This window comes from Melanotaenia boesemani, chromosome 17 (genome assembly GCF_017639745.1).
Source record: "Melanotaenia boesemani isolate fMelBoe1 chromosome 17, fMelBoe1.pri, whole genome shotgun sequence".
NCBI classification, from domain to species: Eukaryota; Metazoa; Chordata; class Actinopteri; order Atheriniformes; family Melanotaeniidae; genus Melanotaenia; species Melanotaenia boesemani.
Genome location: NC_055698.1, coordinates 32813238 through 32836136, shown reverse-complemented (window position 1 = coordinate 32836136; position 22899 = coordinate 32813238). Strand labels below are relative to the sequence as shown.

Sequence of the window (22899 nt, the reverse complement as noted above, 5' to 3'; positions counted from 1 at the left end):
TCCAGCAGTTTAGAAATCTCCTGTTAGATCACATCAGCATTGAGACAATGTCTGCCTCCTCCAGGAACCAGTCAGATGACTTTCATTCCCTCTGGTCCCCTGTGACTGGCTACATCACTTAATGTAGGTGGAGGATTGCGGCTTCGCTGGGATGGGGGCGGATGTGGGTGGGGGGTCCCTGGTGGCTTCAGGTCTCCGGTTGTCTCCTGGGTGGGGATCTAGGCTGCTCCGCTGCTGGGTCGGCTGGGGGTTCCGGTCTGGGCGGGCGGCATTGGGTGGGCCCCGGGGTGGGGCTGCCTCGTGGCGGTGGGGGGTGGCTGCCGGGGTGCCTGGGTCGGTGTCCGTCGGCCCCTGGCCGGGTGGCCGGTCGGGCCCGGGGTGGGCCGGGTGGGGGCCCCGGGCTCTGGGGCGTCGGGTCTCCCCCCGCTCCTGGGGGTGGGGGGTCTGCCGCTGCTGGGGGGGGCTGGGCCCGTCCGGATGTGCCGTGCCGGGGGTTGGTCCGTGCCCTGGTGCTTGGTCGCAGCCCCGGAACCTGGGTGGGGGTGTGTTTGTGTGTGGGTGTGTGTGTGTGTGTGTGTCTGTGGGTATGCTGGTGTGTGGGTGGGTGTAGAGGGACGTGTGTGCCGTATGTGTGTGTGGGTGTGTATGAAGGTCTGGGTGTGTGCGTGTATGTGTGTGTGTGAGTAGTGTGCGGGTGTGTGTGTGGAGGTCTATGTGGGATGTGGGTGTGTGTGAAGGTATGTATATATGAGTGTGTGCACGTGGAGGTCGAGGTGTGTGTGGAGGAGTGAAGGAGTGGGTGGAGGCGTGAGTATGTATGGAGGTGCTTGTGTGTATATGCAGGTATGTATGTGAGTGTGTGTGTAGTGGTGTATGTGTATGGAGGGGTATGAGAGTGTGTGTGTATGTGGGCACCGGTGTGTGTGTTTATAGGTATGTGCGTGACGTGTGTGTGTGGAGGTATGTGCACGTATTGAGGTGTTGGTATATAGAGGTGTGTGAGAGTGTGTGTGAGTGGCTGGGGAGAAAAAAAAAAAAAAAAAGGGAGTGTGTGCGTTTGCAGGGGGTTAGGACGTGTCCTCTGGGGGGCGCCCTGGCTGGGTGTTGGGGGCGGGGGCCTGGGGTTCCCTTCCTTCGCCTCGCCCCCCTCCCACTCAGAAAGAGGAAAGTGGCCCCTTGGGCTGGTGGCTGGCCCCTGGGGGGGTTCGTGGCGTGCCTGGGTTGGGGTGCCTGCTCTGGGCCTGTGACGCCCTTCGGGGCCGGCGGGGGACGGGGGCGCCCTAAGCCACTGGCGGGTCGTCTTCCAGGGGGGAGGCTTACCCCCCTCTGGACCTACATCTCCTGACCCCTCCCCTCCCCACTCTTCACTACATACACAGGTAGGGCCGTGGGGGGTGTGCTTGTTGCGCTGGGCGGGGCAGGGGGGGTCATCATAGTGGCCCCGTTGCTTCGCCGAGCGGCAGCATGCCTCCCAGCTTTTAATTCCACTTAGTCACTGAGCACAAATAACATTTGCAACATACAAACACGTTTTGGGGGGTGGAACATGCGAGGTCAGGTGGGTGGGACTGCTCAGGTGGCCCCACCCCCTCCTCAATGCAGTTACTGCCCCCCAATTTTAACCCTCTTTTTTTAATTGCAAACAGCACATAATATATTCCCTCACTAGTGGGGGAGGGAGGGGCGATGGGGTCTTCAAGCGCCCCTGTCTCCATGGATGGCCCGGGGGCGGGGCGGGCCGGGTGGCCTGTCGCGTTGGCCCGGGGCGTGGGCGGGCTGTCCCGGGGGGTTTGGCTGCTGGCCCTGGGGGGAAGGTGCTGTTTTGGGGGTGGGGAGTGGGGGACTGGGGCGGGGTGGGGGGGGGTGGGGGCCTGGCTCGTGTCTCCTCGCCTCCTGGCTGGGGCTGTCCCCCCGCGGCGTGGGGTGGCGGGAGGATGGTGGTGGGGGGATGGTGTTTGTTTGTGTGTGTGTGTGTATGTGGGGGGGGGGGGAGAGTGGTGTGTGTGTGGGGGGATGGGTGGTGGAGGGATGGTGTGTGTGTGTGGGAGGGTGGGGTGTGTGGAGGTGGATGTGTGGTGTGTGGGAGGGGGGGTGGTGTGGGTGTGGGAGGATGAATGGTGGAGGGATGATGTATGTGGGGGAGGATGGGGTATGTGTGGGAGAATGTATGGTGCAGGGAGGGGGAGTGTGTGGGAGGATGGATGGTGGAAGAATGGTGTGTGTGCAGGAGGATGGATGGTGTATGGGAGGGAGGATGGTGTGTGTGTGGGGAGTGGTGTATGTTTGGGAGAGTGGGTGATGGAGGGGTGGTGTGTGTGTGTGTGGGAGGATGGGGTACGTGAAGGTGGATGTTTGGTGTAGGAGAGGGAGGACGGTGTATGTGTAGGAGAATGATGTATGTGTGGGAGGATGGGTAGTGGAAGGATGGTGTGTGTGTGTGTGTGTGGGAGGTGTGAAGGTGGAGGATGGTGTATGTGTGGGAGGATGAGTGGTGGAGGGATGATGTGTGTGTGGGAGGATGGGGTAGGTGTGGGAGAGTGTATGGTGGAAGGATGGTGAGTGTGTGGGAGGATGGATGGTGGAAGGATGGTGTGTGTGTGGAAGGATGGATGGTGGAAGGATGGTGTGTGTGTGTGGGAGGACAGAGTATGTAAGGGTTGGATGGTGTATGTGTGGGAGGATGAATGGAGGAGTGGAAGGAGAGTGTGTGTGTTTGTGTGTGTTGGTCTGGGGGGGGGGCAGGACTGGTTCTCGGGGTGTGCGGCTGGGCGCTGGGGTGTGGGGCTGGCCTCTGGCGGTGGCCGTCTGGGCGGGCCGGGTCCCCCCGGGTGGCGTGCTGGCCCTTGGCCTGTGGGGGTGGGGGGTGTCCCTGCGCTCCTGGGCCCGGGCCCTCTGCCCCGTCTGTCCCGGGCGGCCGGTGCCCGGGGGGGTCGGGGACTGCTGGCCTCGGCCTGCCGGGGCCGGTGCCCTGTGTCCGCGGGGCGGCTCCTGCTGGGGTCTCCTGCTGCTGCCTTCCTGGGCGGGCGAGTGGTCGTCTCTGTGGACCGGTCGGGATCTGTAGCCTACGGGGGGGCTGGTGGCCTGGGTCTCGGGACCGCTGGCCTGACTCTGGCCTCTGTTCAAGTGAGGTGGCATCTGCATGATCACTCTGCATGGTCACTCCTTCCTGAACGTCTCCACACAGTCTTTGCGTCGCCATGTGGCCGAGTTCTCCAGCATATCCACACAGGTTTCTCTGCGCGTGTTCTTGAATACAGCAGTTTCACTTATATCTATTATCATATTTTTTTTTCTTTTTTTTTTTTTATTTCTGTTCTTATTATTATTATTACTCTTACTCTTATTATTATTACTACTACTATTATTATTATTACTATTATTGTGATTATTATTATTGTTACTATTATCAACTAGTTGTGTAATGACCTACTGGCCAGGATGATCTTAGCTATATATGTTGCAAGTAGTATGGATTACATGGTTTTCTGTATAATGTTTTAAGTCCCCACCCGCACTCCCCACACCCTTTCTGTCCCTCTCTCTCCCCTCCCTCTTCTCTCTACTTTCTTTTCTATCTCTCTCTCTCTCTGTCCCCTCCGGTCGAGTCCAGCATTAAGAGTCTGATTTAATAAAGTTTTTCATGTCATCAAGAGGGACTTTATACATGTAGTATAAATCCCTGCTTGATAGAGTAAAATTGCCCAGCACCAGACAGCAGCCAGACAATCATTCTGTTTGCAACGATGCTGGACAAGACAAGTTAAAAAAAAAAAAAAAAAAAAAAAAAAAAAAAAGAAATGCTTTTTCCTCTCATCATAAAGACTGACAGTAAAATCTCTTCTTATTTATCAGATGCTTTAATAAACTCCAGTAACAAGCTGATGAAAACATGGAAAGTCTTGAAGTCTAGGACTTCCTGGTGTGTTGGGATTAACCCTTTGTGGGGTCTATGGCACGTCCAAACCGCATATCTGATATAAGATGACATAGCAGCCAGTCACGTAAAGTCTCCCCTCCAACCTCTGTCTCCAGCTCAGACTTCAAACTATAAACCAGTTTATGATGATAAACCAGTAAAACCAGAGTTATGATCTAAATGTACATCATACTATGTGTATCACCTTCCTGTTTGGTGCTGGATGAAACGGTAAAAAACTACGACAGAAAATGCTCGTTCGCAAGAAAAAAAGCCTAACACGCACAAGCAAACGAACACCTTCTCTCCTATTGGTGGAAAAATGCACCACGTCAACAAATCAGAAAGTTATTTGACAACATGACACATTTGGTTGCTGAGAATACGTGAAAGAGATCAAAATCATCAAAAGCAGATTGAAGTGCTGCCTCCTGGTGGACAGGAGGACTAACACACCCTGGACATGTCCAGCCTGTCATGTCCTCTCTGTCTTCTCGTGGACAGGAACTGGTTTCTGGACTGGAACAGACCATCTTCTGCTGAGACATTTGCTGCATTTGAATGTAAATAGTTGTTTTTAACTTTCTTTTTTGGCTAAATTTGTACATAAGATTTTAAAATCAACTATTTATATTTGCATTCTAAGTTATAAAATGATTTGTTAAACATACTGTTTCACTCTATGATGGCCAGATCAGGGCTGTCAAAGATACGACCCGGGGGCCAGCACCAGCCTGCCAGAGGGTTGCAGAATGTGATTTAGGGCATTCCTGACCACCACAGCACCATTTGTTCTCAGCTAGCCCTGGAGCTTGATCATCTCACACTCTGTAATTACAGTGACATCTGAGCGTTTCTACTGAATGCGTGTTTGAAAAACAAAAAGCAGCAGATATTTGAAGTTTACCAGTTTAATTAGTGCAACATATGCAATCTTCCCTTATAAAATACCTTCAAACCGTTGCTGATTTGTCCTTGGCTTCTTATGTTTGCTAACTTCGGACCACAGAGCGCGTCGTGGTGCAAAAACCTTTTCATAGAGACTGTAGCCTGCAACAGGAACGGATTAAACCAGCATTATTTGCCTTGCAACCATCAGGAAACCTGTATATAACTGAGTTTTTGTGTGTTCTATTAGTTTTATCTAAATTATTCAGTGAAATATTAGATTTTTTTCTATTAAATAAAGATATTGTGACATATATTGTGACACTTGGGGGCCCCTGATGGAGTGGGGACCCCAAGCAGCGGTTTAGTTCGCTAATGTCCAGGTACGGCTCTGCAGACGGAAGCATTTAACAGGTTAAAAATGCTTTACTGTAACATGTTGTAGACTCTTTATTAACAAACCAAACCAGACTTAACACTTTTAGATTTCTTTTTAGTTTCTATAAGATTTTTTTTTTATTAAATTTAAGGTGATTTAAGGTAAAATTTTAAGATTTAAAGTAACATTTTTACAGATTTTGCTTGTTTATCTAAGTTATGTGCACCTTAACTAAAAACTGTATTTGGAGTGTTGGCGTATAAACAGCTGCAGAGCTGATGGTGATGTTTCCTCTCCACAGTTTACCGGCGTAAGCGTGACTAGCGGGGTTGACCAGATGGTGGCGCTCCACACATCCTCCCAGGATGACGTCCTCATGTGTCTGCAGCGAGGCCAGCTGTGTCCCAACCAGGACCGGGTGGGTGAGCTGGTGGGAGCGTTGGTGGACCACTTCACACGGTCAGTTACCGCTGGCGAGCTTCATGTCGTTGTTTTCTGTTGGCTCTGACGCTCCTCTAAACGGCCAACTCCTCAGTTCAGGAAAAAATAGTTTGATTCTGAACGCGGAAATCAGATCTCACGTAGCGAACATGTGACTGGTCACATGATCGTTCTGATTCTGGAGAACAAAGATGGCCGACACTGACACCAAAGTTCTGCAGACGCCTCTCGTTGTTCCTCTGCTTCAGTTTGAGTTTCCGCTTTGTGTATTACAGCCCACAGCGCCACCTGCTGGCCAAACTACACACAGTTTATTCACTTTAAACTAACTGATGAGGATTTTGTAGGACAAGACATTTTAAAAATTTGCTTCGCATTTGCTTGGTAGTTTGATAAAAATGAGGTTACTTACGGCTCAGAGTAAAAACCTTCGGCCCTGTGAGTAAAACAGATATTGAAATACAAAAAGATTTCGTTTGTAACCAAAGCAGTACGACACCTGTTTGATCCACCAGGATTCTAGCTGCTCTACAGTCCTGGACCTTGGTTGCTGGATTTCTGCTTCCATCATGCTCCAGATGTTGTGTATTGGTGGAAGGTCTGGACTGCAGGCAGGCCAGTTCAGCTGCTGGACTCTTCCCCTGTGAAGCCATGCTGCTGTGATGGATGCAGGATGTGGTTCAGCATCGTCTTGCTGAAATCTGCAAGGCCTTCCCTGAAAGAGACGTTGTCTGGATGGAGCAGATGTTGCTCTAAAGCCTCCATGTACTTTTCAGCATTGATGGAGCTTCACAGATGTGGAAGCTGCCCACGCCATAGGCACTAATGCAGCCCCATCCCATCAGAGATGCAGCTTTTCACCTGTCCACTGATAACAAGCTGGATGCTCCCTCTCCTCTTTAGTCTGCAGGACACGCCGTCCATGCTTTCCACAAACTAGTTCACATCTTCATCCAGGTTTCCACTTTGCCTCAGACCATTTTAAATGAGCTTTGGACCAGAGAAGACGGAAGAAGCTGGTTCTGGATCCTGTTCATATCTGGCTTCTTCTCTGCATGATGGAGCTTTAACCTGCATTCGTGGGTTTCATGGTGAATTGTGTTCACAGACAGTGGTTTCTGGAAGTCTTCCTGAGTCCATGCAGTGGTTTCCAGTAGAGAATCATGTCTGCTTTTAATGCAGAACATCACCAGCATCCAGCCTTGTCCCATGCACACAGAGATTCCTCCTGATTCTCTGAATCTTCTGATGATGTTCTACACTGTAGATGGAGGATCTTCAAAGTTTGAGGAACATTTTTCTGAAATTGTTCCAGTTTTAGATCCAGTTTGTCTCAGATTGGTGAACCTCTGTCCATCTTTCCATCTGAGAGACTCTGCCTCTCTGAAATGCTCCTTTTATACCAGTCATGTTACTGACCTGTTGTCAGGTAACCTGGTTAGTTGTCTAATGCTCCTCCAGGTCTTTCTGGTTTGTACCAGGTACGTTTCCAGCCTTTTGTTGCGCCTGTTCCGGCTTTTTCCATCAGATTCACCTCTTCATCAGCTCATATTTTCATTACATGGTGAAATATTTTTATCTTCTACTGGGAATAACAGATGAGTTGATGAGGTTTGTATTGTACATTTTACACAGCAACCCAACGTTTTTCTACTCATGGTTATAAATTCAGTGTTCAGGAGCTTGTTTCTCATATGGATGATTAATTTGCTGTATGTGACAGTATCAGTTAGTTTTTCATTAATTAGCTGATTTTACTTGTTAAGAAGCCTGAAGAGAGAAGAAATGAATCAGCTGCTAAAATGAAAACCTGCAGCTTCTCAGCATCACATGAATAAACAAGCAGCTGAAACTAAGTCTGCAAACGCAGATTCATAATTACGTCAATCGTATTTTTGGCATGTATCAGTGTCATGTAGTGAATAACTGGTGTGAAACAAATCGGTCACGGGGCCATTCATCTCATCGCTGCTGACAAACTTCCACCCGGCAGCAGCTTGCAGGAGTTCACACATGGCACGCTGCTTTGCCTGTGTGTGTGCAGTGTGTGTGTAAAGCAGGTTGGCTCATTTTTCATTAGGAGAACGTCAGTTTAAAGGTTCATCTTTGATTTTTCTGATCTTTGGTGGATAAATTGATGGATTAACATGATTATTGACAGATAAATAAACATAAGCTGAAAATGAGATTAGTCTTATAATATTACTCAGTTTCTATCATTACTGGGAATAATGTTATGGAATTTAGCTAAAACATGTTCTGTTAATGGCAGTTTAAAAAACATTCACACCCAGTGTCATGTGACCAAGGCACATCACGTGGGGGTCGGGCAGGTTAGCGACGTGGGTGGGTGTGTCTGCTCCTCACCGCCCTGGTTGACCTGAAGAAGCCGTCTGGATGAAAGGAGAAACGAAGACGTCCAGCTGTCATTACTAACGCATCAACAGCTTCCCCAACGTCCCTTCATGAGTCCCATCATGATCGGTCATGTTGTGATCAGTCACAGCAAATTGTTAGCAACCGTCTCTGTATATGATGTTTGGATTTTTGAGTAGGAATTATGTCCCTCCAGGGCCACCACAGTGTCTGCTTTTTTGGGATTGTTTTTGGGGAACGTTATGACTGTGGAGCCGCTGTTGAACGGACCTGGTGAACCTGGTGTCCTGTCTAACAAACGTAGACTCTCAGGGAAAATAACTACAGATTCATTGCTAACTAAGCTGGCTTGCTCATGTGGTTGGTGCCTTGACAACAAATTAGTAAACACAAAATATATTTGTCATTGGAAGATTTTTCCAGAACACACGCTATTTATCAAACAGTAGAAAGCTGAAGATGAGCCAAAAAAAAAAATCATGAAAACAAAAACTGTAGTTTCAGAGGAGAAACCTGAGCAGTGAAAACAAACTTTAAAGAAGTAAATGGAGTCCCTGAACTCAGCATCATACGGTGTGGAAAGCATCAAACGGAGACGACAGTTCAGAAAGTTAGAGACACGACTCTTACTGCAAAGAGCATCATGGGCAGACCGTGATGCAGGAAAAGCAGTAAAATGACATAAAAACTACTATTTTTTCCCGGTTGCTTGTTTTTTGCGGCTCTAGAATGTTTATTTGTTCATAAGCGAAGCAGAAGGGTGAGCTAGGCGAGCCCAGAAAGCTCGGTTACCATGCTGTAACTCATCTCTACATCACAGTAAGATCAAATAATAATTACCCATACACATGCACTTAGCCAGCACGTGGTCACAAGTTAGTAGTTAGTTAGTTAGTTAGTTAGTTAGTTAGCTAGTTAGCTACTACTTCATGTTTTTTCCTGTCAGTGTCACCGTACGCTCGGTAGTAAATAATGAATGTTTCTATTATTGGGCCGTATAATGATGAAAAAGTCAAAATAGTTCAAATAAATTTCTATAAAATGAATTTTTTTTTTTTTTGACAACGCGGAGGTCCAGCTGGTAAACATGGAGGGATTCATGGGCGTGTCCTCACCCCACATGTTGTTGTGAGCATGTGCAGAAAGCATCGATCTGGATGGGGAGCATGAAACGTTAGAACAGTGGTTACCAACCTAGGGTCTGGGACCCACCAGGGGCGTCTCTCAAGGAGCACATGGGGCCCCGAGGCCTTGACAATTTAAAGCCATTGTGATTAATGTCCACACATTGTCTCTATTTTAAGAATAAAAATAAGGCTATGTGTTGTTAATTCAGCCAGAATCAATTATTTATGGTGAGAATCTTACTTTTGAAAACATGAAACCAGCATGGTTTCAGCAAAGTGGAGGGGGGGGGTCCATGGCTTTTTAGTATTTGCATGAAGAAGGTCCCAAAGGAAAACAGGTTGGGAACCTCTGCGTTAGAACACCAGCAGGTGGCGGCCTCACCAACCTGTTGTCTCAGCGAGCTGATCCCAGATCCCCGTGAGGATTTTAGGAGTGTCAGACTTGGTTTTGAGGGGGGCAGGGTCGGGGTTTCTGCAGCAGCTGCTCTGATCCAGGTTTGGTGGGCGTCTCAGAGGACAGTCGACCTTCGGGAGTCAGTTTCAGCTCTCCGCCTGTTATTGTGCTACCATCTGTGGTGAATGGAGGGGTCACGACCTCTGAGAGGAGACCCGGGAAACAAAGTCAGGGCTGAGCGAGTGAGCATGTGCGGGATGAGGAGGAGGAAGGAGGAGGAGGAGGAGGAGGAGGAGGAGGAGGAGGATGACCCCACACAAACTCACTCCTTTGTGTTTCCTTCTGTCAGGAAGTAAAGATGTCAGACTCTGGGAGTCACGTGCACGTCATTCCAGTTTGTTGTGGGGGGGCTGGATCATACTTCAGAGTCACAGCTAACACTAGCTTTTACAAAAAAAACTAGGTCAGTGAAGGCAACACAAGGGAAACTGAGTTCAAAGCTGCTCGGTGTTGTCGGGGACGACGGTGAAGACGAGCTGTCTGGTTGGATGTCATGATGTCCCTGTCTCTTGTTCCCATGGCGGAGCTCGTTCCTCCTCCCGTCACCTGGCTCCGATATGGGAACGGGTGTGTGTGTCGGCATGTTTACTGGGAGGGTAAAGTGTGCTTTGGGGGGTGGGACCATCTGCTGGGACAGCTGGGGGACTGTAAGGGGACTAAAAGCAGGATTTAAGGTATGATCTGCTCCGCCTTAAAAGATTGAAGAGATTTCTTTACCTAATAGGCAGTTTGGGCTTTTTATGAACTTAATGATCAGATCAGAATGAAACACACGTCTGTGCTGTGATCTGCTGCTTTTCTGAGGACGCTGCTGTATAACGAGCACATCTCATAGTTCACAAACCGCTGAGCAGATGCTGGATTTCTCTCAGTAATGGAGGACTTACGGATCTTTTTCTTTAAAAAACTGACATATTTTTGGACCATCAGACTACGATCATTTCCGGTAAAATAAATAAAAAATTAAAACTTATGATTTAATTAAGATCTTTCTGAGGAGTTTGACTGTTTCCAAACTTCAGAAACAGCTCCATGACCGTGAGCCTGAACCCGAGCAGATCAGGGTCCGAAGGACCAGAGACACTTTTAATTTAACGGTACGTTTCCTGAGTCATCGATGTTGATTGTCCAGTTCTACCGGTCAACTGATCTCATTACAGCACAATGAAGTACGAGAGATGAAACATCCATGTTGTGTTTCACATAAAATGAAGTAGTTTGATCAGATCCAGCTATGATGAAACACCCGAACATAAAAAACTAATATTTCCTCCTCCATGGCAGCAGTTCAGCATCTTCACCTGTGATTGATTGATATTCACAAAGAGGAAAAATAAAATAAACATATATGAATAAAATCTAAGACGGAGTCTGCAAGGAAAGATGATCAAAAAAAGATGCATTACGTAACTTTCTGACCTAAAACTCTGGACTCATCGCACGCTAGCAAGGATAAAAACACACTAGCCGTTCTGAACGCGCAGCGCTGCTGATTCAGCAAAGAAACCCAAAAAGACACCAGAGGAAGAGAGAAAGAGACAGAAGAAGAGATAACACAAGAGTCCAGACTGCTTTTACCGGCTGAGAGCTCTCACCGTGCAGGCAGGTTGAACATGATGCTGCATTAGCTGTTGATTGAGAAAATCTGCTAGCCGGGGACTCTGTTCCTTTGGTGGGGAATTTAAACATTTTTCTCTGGTTTACTGTGGACAAAATCACTTCAACAACATCACGCAGTTACAACATCTGATCACTAGGAGGCGATATTCCCCGAGACCACCGCTGACCATGGAGAAAGAAGAAGAAAACCTGGTTCATTGTAGGTCCGGACAGAAAATGTCCTAGTAAACAACGAAGCAACAATAAATTTCTGCAGTCTGGTTTCTGGTTTTACTTTGGTGTTCAGGCCTGAGCGGCTTTTCGCCAGAATGGGTGGAGTATGAAGAGCAGGAGAGGCAGCCAGCATGTTGATCTACAACACAGTGGGACCAGCGTTCGCTGCTTCGGTCCGGAGCAGAGTGTGAATGTGCTTTAACATGGCTCTAAGCAGACCGGGCTATCTGTGGAAGTGGACCAGAGTTCATATTAAGCCGACCAAACGGCACCAAAGTGAATGCGTTCTGAGTCTGTGGAGCCCCAGAACGACCCCCCAAGGACGTGGCTGTCTAGACCCATGTTCCTTAACCTTTTCGCAGCATTGTGGCCGCAGAGCTTCGATCAGGCCACGTTTCAACACACCTGATTCAAACGAGTCAATGAGCGGAACTTTGTAGCCTGTTGGATCCGTTTGATTTAAACCAGTCTAACCAGTGCAGAGCGTTTTGGGTTGGAAACACAACGCTGCATCATTAGCGCCTGATTTTTCACGTCTTTAATCAAAGAAACTCTTGAACTTATGAAACTTTTTAAAAGAAAATTTTTCTTTAAAACGAAGCCGACGTTCATGCTGGAACATAAAACCAGAGTTTAGTTTTCCACCAAACATCTAAACCTGGTCAACCTTCTTCCAGAAGGAAGTCCGACTCGTGATCATCTTCTTGCTTTTTAGGTTTCTTGTTTTCCTCTCTCTTGTACTTCTTCCTCCTTCCAGACCTTCCTCTTCCTCTCCTGCATCTTCTCTCTGCTTAGCAGTTCCTTCTATAAATATGCAGAGACCTGGAACTTGGTTGCATTAATAGCAGTCTTCTGGGTCGCCCCTCCCCTTCCAGAGCTCGAAGAGAAAAGTGTGATTTCATTAACCCTAAAGCAGAAGGTGGGTCATGTGATGCAGCCGTAAGGTTGGAGGAGACATCAGGACTTTCTGGTGTCGAGGACTTGTTGACTTTGTTGTTTGACCTCGACAGTTTGTCAAGTGTGAGAGAAACCAGCCTTCTTCTTTCTAAATTCACTTTTTAGGTCGTGGAAGGCGTCATCTTCATCCTGAAATAGCCTCCGTTGCTGTTTCTCTCCCTGAGCGTCTGTCCTCAATGTCTTCGTCCTGCTGTTGGCAGCGTCTCCTCCTCAGCTCGCTTCAGTCTTTTTCCTTCTAGTTTCACAGCTTGTTTATCCAGACTGGATTAAACTCAGGTGGATGTATATCGTCTGTATTTACTCTGACCTATTTCCCCGAGGGTCTTGTGCTTCGATGTGTTTCTCATTTAGCCACAAATTCCAGCCTGAATGTCTGGTTATCACAGCTGCTCACATGGACCCGTTGTCATCAACATGTGACCCGATATAATGTCTGATATTGTTCCCAAATGTTTCTTTAACCACATCAGACTCAGTCGTCACCCAGATATGGATGACATGTAGGTCAGAAATCCGTCTTTCAGCAGTGGCGTCTAATAAACCACAGAGAAAAATACACGAAAACAGCCTCATCGGGTTCATTTCTGTCTGTTTAGGATCTTATTCATTTATAAACCTCATTTCCATGAAAAATATGGGACATTTTCTAAGATGCAGCACAAACTTTAATCTGTAATGTTTTCATTACTTTAGTCTAGAAAGAAAATTATTTTCAGCTTCTTCTCTAAACATAATATTTACAGATAAACGCAGAAGCTGCAGCAACAAGAAAAGTTCTAGAAAAGATTCTATAATATCCAGTAACATGGTTCTGGAAGCTTCTCCAACCAGCAGATTAACTGGTGGCAGGTGAGGGTGCCAGGATTGGGTATAAAAACAGCACCACCAAAGGTTTAGTCTTTCCAGCAAGGATGGGTCGTGGCTCAACACTTTGGTCCAAACTTCATCAGAGAATCCTCAACAAAACTTCTCAAACAGATTCTAAAGAACTTTGGTCTCTCAGCGTCCACAGAGCAGAATGTTGGGAAAAGGGAGTCTGGAAAATCTGGACAAGGACAGAAACAGTCATGAAACCAGGACTGATACAGATACATGGGCTCAGGAGGATTCAGGAGAAGCAGGAGAAGATTAAACTGCTTGGGGTGAACACCAGAAATGCTGCAGCGATGGAGCAGGTGTGACGTCTTTTTAAACTGTTGGGTTGTTAAATGTCAGAATATCTCAGATCCCCTTGAGCACGCTCAGAAGCTCGACCTCTGACCTCTCTGTGGTGGCACAAATGTGGCCCCAAACCAACGCAGAGTAAAAACATAAGCTTTTTTCTTTCTTCTCCCTGTTTGGAGACAACTGGACCGTCATGATGCATTCACTGACAGCCACCTGTGCATCGATGACCTCTGATTTGAATAAAAAGTTCCTGCTGCCTCAGAATCAGATCGCTTTACCTTCATCTCACCAACACGTCTTCAGAATGAATCAGAGTTGAGTTTGTGCATCACACCAAGATTCACGCTGTTTCAGACTGCTGGCTTTGCAGCTCATATTTTCTCCCTTTATAGAAATCGATCTACAAGCGTCCGCTCCGCTCTTGTTGCATGTTGTGAGTCATTTTTTTCCCAGAATGCCCCTTGGGAGACTCAGGATGCAAAGTGCAGCTGGTTGAGCAGGCCCGCTGTGGCTGATGACGCTGACGGTGATTATAACAGACAAACTCATCGATGATGGGCGCCGTGCTGCCTGAGTGAGCCCTGTGGGATGGTGTGCTCTCCACCCGTCCACCTCACAACAGATGCTGCTGTTGCCCTGGTGATGGTTGCCAGGCAGCCAGAAGCAATAATTGAGATGAAGGTGCACAGATTGTCACAATGATGGGTTGGACAAAAGACAGCAGTTGAGACAGAAACAGGAGGAGGACGTCCGACGTCTGCTCGGCAGCACCACCTTCCTCCTGAAGCGTCGCAGGTTTCCCTGCTCGTCGTTTAACCGACACAGATTAGAACCCAGTGTTAGAGTTCAAGATGTCTTTCCATCAACTCGTCGCCGGGTCAAATAAAAAATAAACCGTGAAGCTGTCTGAGGTTCCTCTGCAGTGAAATTTCTGTGGCAGCATCAGCTGTAGGAGTCGGTCCAGACTGTTAGGACTTGATCCCATCATGGCAGGGACAGAGGAGGAATGTTAGCTACTAAGACGTTGTTTTGAATCCTGGATGGTAACCCAGCTAGCATAAACCTTATCAACGCACCAGCTAACAAACTGAACCCATTTTTTATCAAAGATTTTAACCCTTCTGCCCTCCTCGGGCCTTTTCTGTCCATTTTCCTCAACTTTATTTTAAATTTGGTGATCATTTTGGCTGAGATGCAACTAGGGCCTGAGTTTCTGCAATAACTCTTTTATTTTTGTCCAGTTTTTAATCCAGCGTGTTTTTCTCTATCTTTTATACTCTGTTGATGCATTTTGAGCCTTGTGGTGACAAAAAACTGCTGTAGTTGAACCTGGATTCCACCAAATTCTTTTCTTTTCTTTTTTCCATAGCTCTGTAATATAACTGGTAAAAATACCAGAATTTCCTGCATCTGCCTACCAGAGTAAAACTTCTGAATTTGGTGGAATCCAGTAAAAATGTCAAAATATACTTACATGAGTTGATGGTTGTTTTGTGAATAAAGAGGCAGATTATTTTCTTCTCTCTGCTCCATTTTATTCAAACTTGAAGATTTTATGTTGAAGTTAAATAATAGTTTTATGGAATGAAATCAAAAAGAAGTGATGGAGGCTGGAGCTGGTTCGTCAGCTTCGGATGGAAGCTGCTGAAAACGACTGAAGGTGTGAAGCTGTTTCCAGTGTTTTCTGCAGGATGTGTGTGTTGTGCTGCTTCAGGGTGTGTTTCAGGTCTGGTCGGGTTTGTTTGTTACCTGACAGATAAAAACTCTCATTTCCTGTTCAGTGAACTGTTACTGAAGCTAAAGATGTCGGAGCAGGTAGCGACTCTGCCAGCTGAGGGAATCGGTGTGTGACACAGCCGTCACCTGCTGGTTCGCTCAGCCCAGCTGGTCCACGCAGACTGGAAAAACTTCGTGTCTTTAAAAATCCTCATTGTGATCCGCAGCTACAGTAGCATCACACCTCAGATATAATTACCCAGAATTCTCCATGACGGAGGCATAAATTCATATCAGACCACAGAGGAGAGTCCAAGTTCTCCTCCAGGAGTTCTGTCTGCAGCGCCATAAATGACCTGAGCTGAAACCAGAGGAAGAGCCGCAGAGTTCATGGTGGAAAGCATGTCCGCTGAGAAACACGGAGGTAACGGAGAGTTACCTCATCAGGTTGCATCTCATCCCCGGATGAGCTGAACATCACACGTTTATCTGTTCATGAAGAGAAAACTTCCTGGTGTTGGAATCACCTGATCTTTGTATTTTAATGTGATTTGTATACATCCTCATCCAGTTCTCATTTACTGTAACATCTCCATGACGACAGTGATGAAGCTGCAGTGAGTTATAGAAACAGGTTCAAACAGAAACATGAATCCAGAACCAGTGTTGGTCCAGTTCTAAGGATCTAAAATGAATATTTTTGTTCTTCATTCCAGACTGGACCCTCTGAGAGAAGCTTTCTGTCATTTCTCTAAATATTCTTCAGGAACTGTTTCCAGCTACCAGCTGTTTGGTAAATCAAAATAAGTGAGCTGAGGACCTTAATTATGGTCACAGTCTTTATTCAATAATTACTTTATATGAGGTAATGAGCAGTTCCAACGTGCTCCTTCTGTCTTTCAGAAGTCAGATTTCATTATGATTATGTAAGTGGAGATTGTGTAAGAAGAAGAGGCGAACAAGAGGCGGCTTGTCAGGAAATGTGGAGTCGGGTCATCTGAAGCGTTCGGACGGGCAGCAGCTGTTGTTCCTCTGGCCACTTTAACGTGTTAGAAGCAATCGTTCTGACCTCATTTACTCACTAACGTGTCTTCAGTGGGAGGAAATCTTCCTGTTTTCAAGGTTCAGCAAAGTCAGAGGAGCTCACATGAAGCAGGAATCTGCTTCCTTTCATCCGCCTACCATGGGCTTTCTGTCCGGTCTGACCAATCTCATACACTTTGTTTTTAAAATGTGCTTAATAAATAAAGTCCTGCACATCAAAAATCAGCACTTGATTAAATAAATAAATAAAAACAATAACAAGCGTGTTTCTGTTTAGCTCCACCAGCTCTTATTGAAACAACAAGTGAAAAGATCAAATAAATAAAAAGGACCAGACAACGAATCGAGCTCCTCTGGAGAAGGTCACCGGGTTTCTTCCAGGACAGCTGGTTCAGGGCAGGGACCGAGCCAGCTGAGGAAAACCGTGGCGAAGGCCACACCTGTTGGAGCAACGAGTCTGGGATTCTGACTCGGACAGAAGCTCAGGTCTGAGTTTTACAGGACAGAATAAAAATCCTCTGGTCCTCATCCGGTCTGAAAGTTAGATTCAGGAACATCGTGAGTCATTATTCACTGAACAAAGCTAAAAGTCAGTGTTAAAAAGTAAAAAAAAGCCAAGGAGGAAAGACATCAGCTATGCATTAGTCTAGGAAGGTTATCAGGTCGTTTCCAAACTGCAGACAGAAAGATTCCCCAGTGGAAAACATTCAGGATACCTGCTGCTGGGGAGGGCAGGAGCTAGCTTAGGTATTATTCATATCTTCATGGACAGTTATTAATGTTCAATTAAATTATGAATGAAAAACCTTCATCTAATTTTTATCATTCTTGAGATTTGTGTAAGTCACTCTGGAGGTGATTTCCACTCATAATCTTGTGAGTAATAAAGTAAAACATTAAAGACAGAAATCTTCCCAGGACTTGGATTTCCCAGCAAGTTCCATCCAGGATCAGAACCCCAGATCTCTCTCTCAGACTCTCCAGGTCTCAGTTAGCATGTTAAGGCAAGTTTATTCATATGACACATTTCATGTACAAGACGATTCAAAGTGCTTTAGATAAAACATTAAAAGCATCACAGCAGGAAGCAAAACCAACTGTATTAAAAGCCAACTTTAAAAGAAATAAAAGAAAATAAAAACAAAGAAAAAGCTCAAATAAAATAGATAAAAAGCCAGAAATAAAGTTCTAGTGTGGGGAATTAACAGCTGTTCTGATAAAAGGCAACAAATAGAAAAGTTTTAACTCTGATGTAAAACTGCTGAGTCAGCAGACCTGCAGGTTTCTGGGAGTTTGTTCCACATTTGAGGAGCATAAAAGCTGAACGCTGCCTCTCCACGTTTAGTTCTGACTCTGGGAACAGAAAGTAGACCTGACCCTGATGACCTGAGGGATCTGGTTGATCCACAACCAACCAGAAGATTCTGTATGGATTCTGGTCCTAAACCATTCAGGTCTTTGTAAACTAACAGCAAGAAGCCAGTGTAAAGATCTGAGGACTGGAGTTCTAGGATCTACTTTCCTGGTCTTAGTGAGGACTGGAGTTCTAGGATCTACTTTCCTGGTCTTAGTGAGGACTGGAGTTCTAGGATCTACTTTCCTGGTCTTAGTGAGGACTGGAGTTCTAGGATCCACTTTCCTGCTCTTAGTGAAGACTGGAGTTCTAGGATATACATTCCTGGTCTTAGTGAGGACTGGAGTTCTAGGATCCACTTTCCTGGTCTTAGTGAGGACTGGGGTTCTAGGATCTACTTTCCTGGTCTTAGTGAGGACTGGAGTTCTAGGATCCACTTTCCTGGTCTTAGTGAGGACTGGAATTCTAGGATATACATTCCTGGTCTTAGTGAGGACTGGAGTTCTAGGATCTACTTTCATGGTCTTAGTGAGGACTGGAGTTCTAGGATCTACTTTCGTGGTCTTAGTGAGGACTGGAGTTCTAGGATCTACTTTCATGGTCTTAGTGAGGACTGGAGTTCTAGGATCTACTTTCATGGTCTTAGTGAGGACTGGAGTTCTAGGATCTACTTTCCTGGTCTTAGTGAGGACTGGAATTCTAGAATATACATTCCTGGTCTTAGTGAGGACTGGAGTTCTAGGATCTACTTTCCTGGTCTTAGTGAGGACTGGAGTTCTAGGATCTACTTTCCTGGTCTTAATGAGGATTGGAGTTCTAGGATCCACTTTCCTGGTCTTAGTGAGGACTGGAGTTCTAGGATCTACTTTCCTGGTCTTAGTGAGGACTGGAGTTCTAGGATCTACTTTCCTGGTCTTAGCGAGGACTGGAGTTCTAGGATCTACTTTCCTGGTCTTAATGAGGATTGGAGTTCTAGGATCCACTTTCCTGGTCTTAGTGAGGACTGGAGTTCTAGGATCCACTTTCCTGGTCTTAGTGAGGACTGGAGTTCTAGGATCTACTTTCCTGGTCTTAACGAGGACTGGAGTTCTAGGATCTACTTTTCTGGTCTTAGTGAGGACTGGAGTTCTAGGATCTACTTTCCTGGTCTTAGTGAGGACTGGAGTTCTAGGATCCACTTTCCTGGTCTTAGTGAGGACTGGAGTTCTAGGATCTACTTTCCTGGTCTTAACGAGGACTGGAGTTCTAGGATCTACTTTTCTGGTCTTAGTGAGGACTGGAGTTCTAGGATCTACTTTCCTGAGGACTGGAGCAGCAGCGTTCTGGACTAACTGCAGATGTCTGATGGACTTTTTAGGGAGACCTGTGAGGACAGCATTACAGTAGTCCAGTCTACTAAAGATAAATGTGACCAGTTTTTCTAAATCCTGCTGAGTCATCATGTTCTTTAAATGAAAACAGGCCGACTTCACAGCTGTCTTAATATAACTGCTAAAATCCAGGTCTGAGTCCAGGACTACTCCCAGCTCTGATTCCAGGACTACTGCCAGGTCTGAGTCCAGGACTACTCCCAGGTCTCAGTCCAGGACTACTTCCAGGTCTCAGTCCTGGACTACTCCCAGGTCTGAGTCCAGGACTGCTCCCAGGTCTGAGTTCAGGACTGCTCCCAGGTCTCAGTCCAGGACTACTCCCAGGTCTGAGTCCAGGACTACTCCCAGCTCTGATTCCGGGACTACTGCCAGGTCTGAGTCCAGGGCTACTCCCAGGTCTCAGTCCAGGACTACTTCCAGGTCTGAGTCCAGGACTACTCCCAGGTCTGAGTCCAGGACTGCTCCCAGGTCTGAGTCCAGGACTGCTCCCAGGTCTGAGTTCAGGACTGCTCCCAGGTCTCAGTCCAGGACTACTCCCAGGTCTGAGTCCAGGACTACTCCCAGGTTTCTGGCTTGGTTGGTAGTTTTGAACTTTGCTGTTTGAAGCTGAGAACCAGAGATGCCAGTAACGCGTTACAAAGTAACGCATTACAGTAATCTGACTACATATTTTAACAAAATATAATCTAACGCGTTAGGATGTCCTACAATGTAATCAAATTACCGTTACTCTTCATATTCGTCCTGCGTTACTTCGGCACTCCCCACTCCTTTCACATATGATTTGAAATCAAGCGCCGTGGACGAAAGTGTATTTATCTAACTCAACACACCTTCTCATTAACGGTGGTACAGAAATTTTATGTACTCGTAAGCATGCAGTTACCTTTCTTCGCTGAAACTTGACCTTTTTTAAATCGACAAACACAAATCATTCACTGCACATGACTTTAGAAAAAAATATGATATAGAAACTTATTACCCTGGTGCATGATGGGAGGTCCGCCTCTCCACTTCCCTCATCAGAACCTATTCCAAACCGAATTGATTTTTTTTTTTAATTAGTCCGTTACTATTTCATTATTTTCTCATGTGTAAACGTAAAACATAATGCAGATTTGTCTTATGCTTTTTTTTTTTTTGTTTGTTTGTTTTTTTTTCCCCCGTAATTTTCAAAACTTGCAAGCTGCCTCTGGAACTGAGGTGGACGTTAAAGTCCGGTTATCGCGAGAACGTGACATGAACTCATGTATTTACTTATGTTGATGGTCACAAGCTCAACAATGGAACAAGAAGAAAAAGGTGCGTTTTCACATTGGAAATTCCGCCATTACTTTCAATTTATTTCATCTAAAGAGATGGACTACCTAAGGTCAGGGCATGAACTTCAGGTTCTGGATGTGTTTCCTACCATAAAGAAAATATTCCTGAAGTATAACACTCCACCTCCATCTAGTGCTCCTGTCGAGCGACTTTTTAGTCTCGGAGGTTTGGTGCTCACTCCTAAAAGGAACAGATTATCTGACAAGAGATTTGAGAAGCTTCTCTTACTGAGATATAACCACAGGTTCACTTCTCCCTCTTTTCCATAAACATAGGATGAAGGCCACATCACTCATAGCCACGTTTGGTGTTAAGCTGGTGTTAGATGTTATGTAAAACCAATTGCTGCTTTAATGCTGTGACCATAACGAGAGATGTTGCTTTATTTTATTGTTATTCATTTGAATTAATGTATATGATGGTAGGGAAGAAGCACTGAATGATTTACAAAGTTAATAACAGACTGACTATGTTCATAGAAGGTGAAAAACAATTAAAAGTTACAAGTTGCAAAACATTGTAAAGTCACCATTCGTAACTAATGCACTTTCAGTAAAGTATATACGAAAAAAAATCGATTGTCATTTTTTTGTTTGGGGGGTTTTAACTAATAAAGTAACTAGTAATCTAACTTAGTTACTTCTAAACCTTAGTAATCAGTAAAGTAACTAGATTACTTTTTAAAGAAGTAATCAGTAATCAGTGGTCAGATTACTTTTTCAAGTAATCTGTGGCATCACTGCTGAGAACTGACTTTTAATTTTTCTTCCTTTGGCTCCAAAAACTGTTATTTCAGTTTAGTCTTCATTTAACTGAATGAAGTTCTGGCCCATCCGATCTTTAACCTGATCCATGCAGGTGATCAGAGTCTGGATCGGACTGTAGTCTCCTGGTGAGATGGTTATGTAGATGTGTGTGTCATCAGCATAACTGGTAACATGTTTAGTTGTTTCCATAATGTGAGCGAGTGGCAGCATGTAGATGTTGAACAGCAGTGGCTCCAGGATGGAGCCTTGGGGAACTCCACAGGTTAATTTGGTTCACTCAGATTTATAGTTACCTATAGACACAAAGTAGTCCCTGTCTTTTAAATAGGACTCAAACCAGTTAGACCAGCCGGTCTAGTGGGGTGTTCTGGTCGACCATGTCAAATGCAGCACTGAGACCCAGCAGTACCAGGACTGAAATACTCGGACTGATCGGATCAGAATATTCTGATCGGGACGTTTAAGGACCAATATTAATTTTCAGGCTGTAAATTCCATCCATCTATTTTCTATACCGGTTTGTCGAATTCAGGTCGCAGAGAGACTGTAGTCCAGTCCAGCTGCTACCAGGTGGGAGGTGGGGTACACCTGGACAGGTCACTGGTCTGTTGCAGGACTAACACAGAGAGCTCTAAATTCCTTTATTCACATCCGGATCAGCTGGAGCTGATGGAGCAGCTACTCTTCCTGTTTCCACATTTAACAGACAAAATAGTACAAAATACAAAGAAAACCTACAGAACACATAACATGACCATTAAACATGCATGCAGTGGTCTGTTGTCACTTACAAATAGTTTGCATCTCTTTATTGACACCAGCATGACACTCGATGATAAATGTTGACAGCTGATTGTTAGCTTGGTGTAGAAGGCCGCTATGAGGCAAAGAGATGTAGAGTTTTTGTCAGTAAAGATCCTCATGTGCACGTTAACAGAAGGATGTTTGTGTCTTCCAGCATCAGAAAAGGTCCACTGCCTGTCAAGGTTTGCCCCTCAGCCTTGCAGCTCCACATGCGAGGCAAACCCAAGAGCGTTGGCGTGGAAACCAAGCCAGGCCAGACCATGGCGGACTTCAAGAAGAGCCGAGACGGTTTCATCCTCCTGGTTCCTGCTAACTAACGTTCCATCTGCGACCCGTGGACATCAGAAAACGTCTTGAGACGGGATTCGCTTTGGGAAGCTGCAGCTTTTTCTCACCAGCCATCTGTTTGTCATCTTTTTCCTGCAGGTTTAAAACTTTTAACCCACAGCAGAGTCTGCTTCCTCAGTCCTGATTCCTGAGTCCTGAGAAACTTTAAAGGATCTGATGGTGACATGAGAAAACATCTCAGTTTATGCTTCTTTTTCTAGATATTTTAAAGTATTTCTAAAGTTCAAACTAAATTAATACACTTTTTATTTAGAGAAATTGTACATTTAAGTAGAAAAATACCAGAAAACATTTCAGCTGTTTTTGTTGGTCTGAACCTGCAGCCTGCAGGCCACTTCAACCACGTCAGAGATGACTAAAGAAGGAAATTAAACTAAAATAAATTATTCGAGGTTTACATGCTCAAGTTGTCTGTGTGTTCATTTCTTGCTGATGGTTTTCCAGCCGGCTGCAGACCTGGACGCCCTGCAGGCTCAGAGTCGGCTGCAGCTCAGAAACAGAAAACATGACTGGAGGAGTTTCAGTGTCACGTGACTGGACCATTTCCTGTCTGAATACACGCCGCTTACAGTGGAAATGTGGGTGTGGACGGGTGTCCACCCAGCAGGAAACAACCAGACAGTGGATCCAAACTG

At 45.8% G+C, this 22899-nt stretch overlaps 1 protein-coding gene across 2 annotated transcripts in view; it reads left to right on the top strand.

The window, feature by feature from the left end:
- Nucleotides 1–22660, top strand: part of myo1g (myosin IG) — an 81525-nt gene extending 58865 nt beyond the window's left edge. The window contains exons 21-22 of one of the 2 annotated variants that reach the window (XM_042011948.1): nucleotides 5485–5601; nucleotides 22071–22660. In XM_042011948.1, the coding sequence (XP_041867882.1) occupies nucleotides 5485–5601; nucleotides 22071–22229 (276 nt within the window). In that variant the 3' untranslated portion in view covers nucleotides 22230–22660. Of the gene's footprint in view, nucleotides 1–5484; nucleotides 5643–22070 lie in introns of both variants that reach the window. The other variant, XM_042011947.1, reaches the window with a different exon arrangement.
- Nucleotides 22661–22899: the final 239 nt, after the last annotated feature.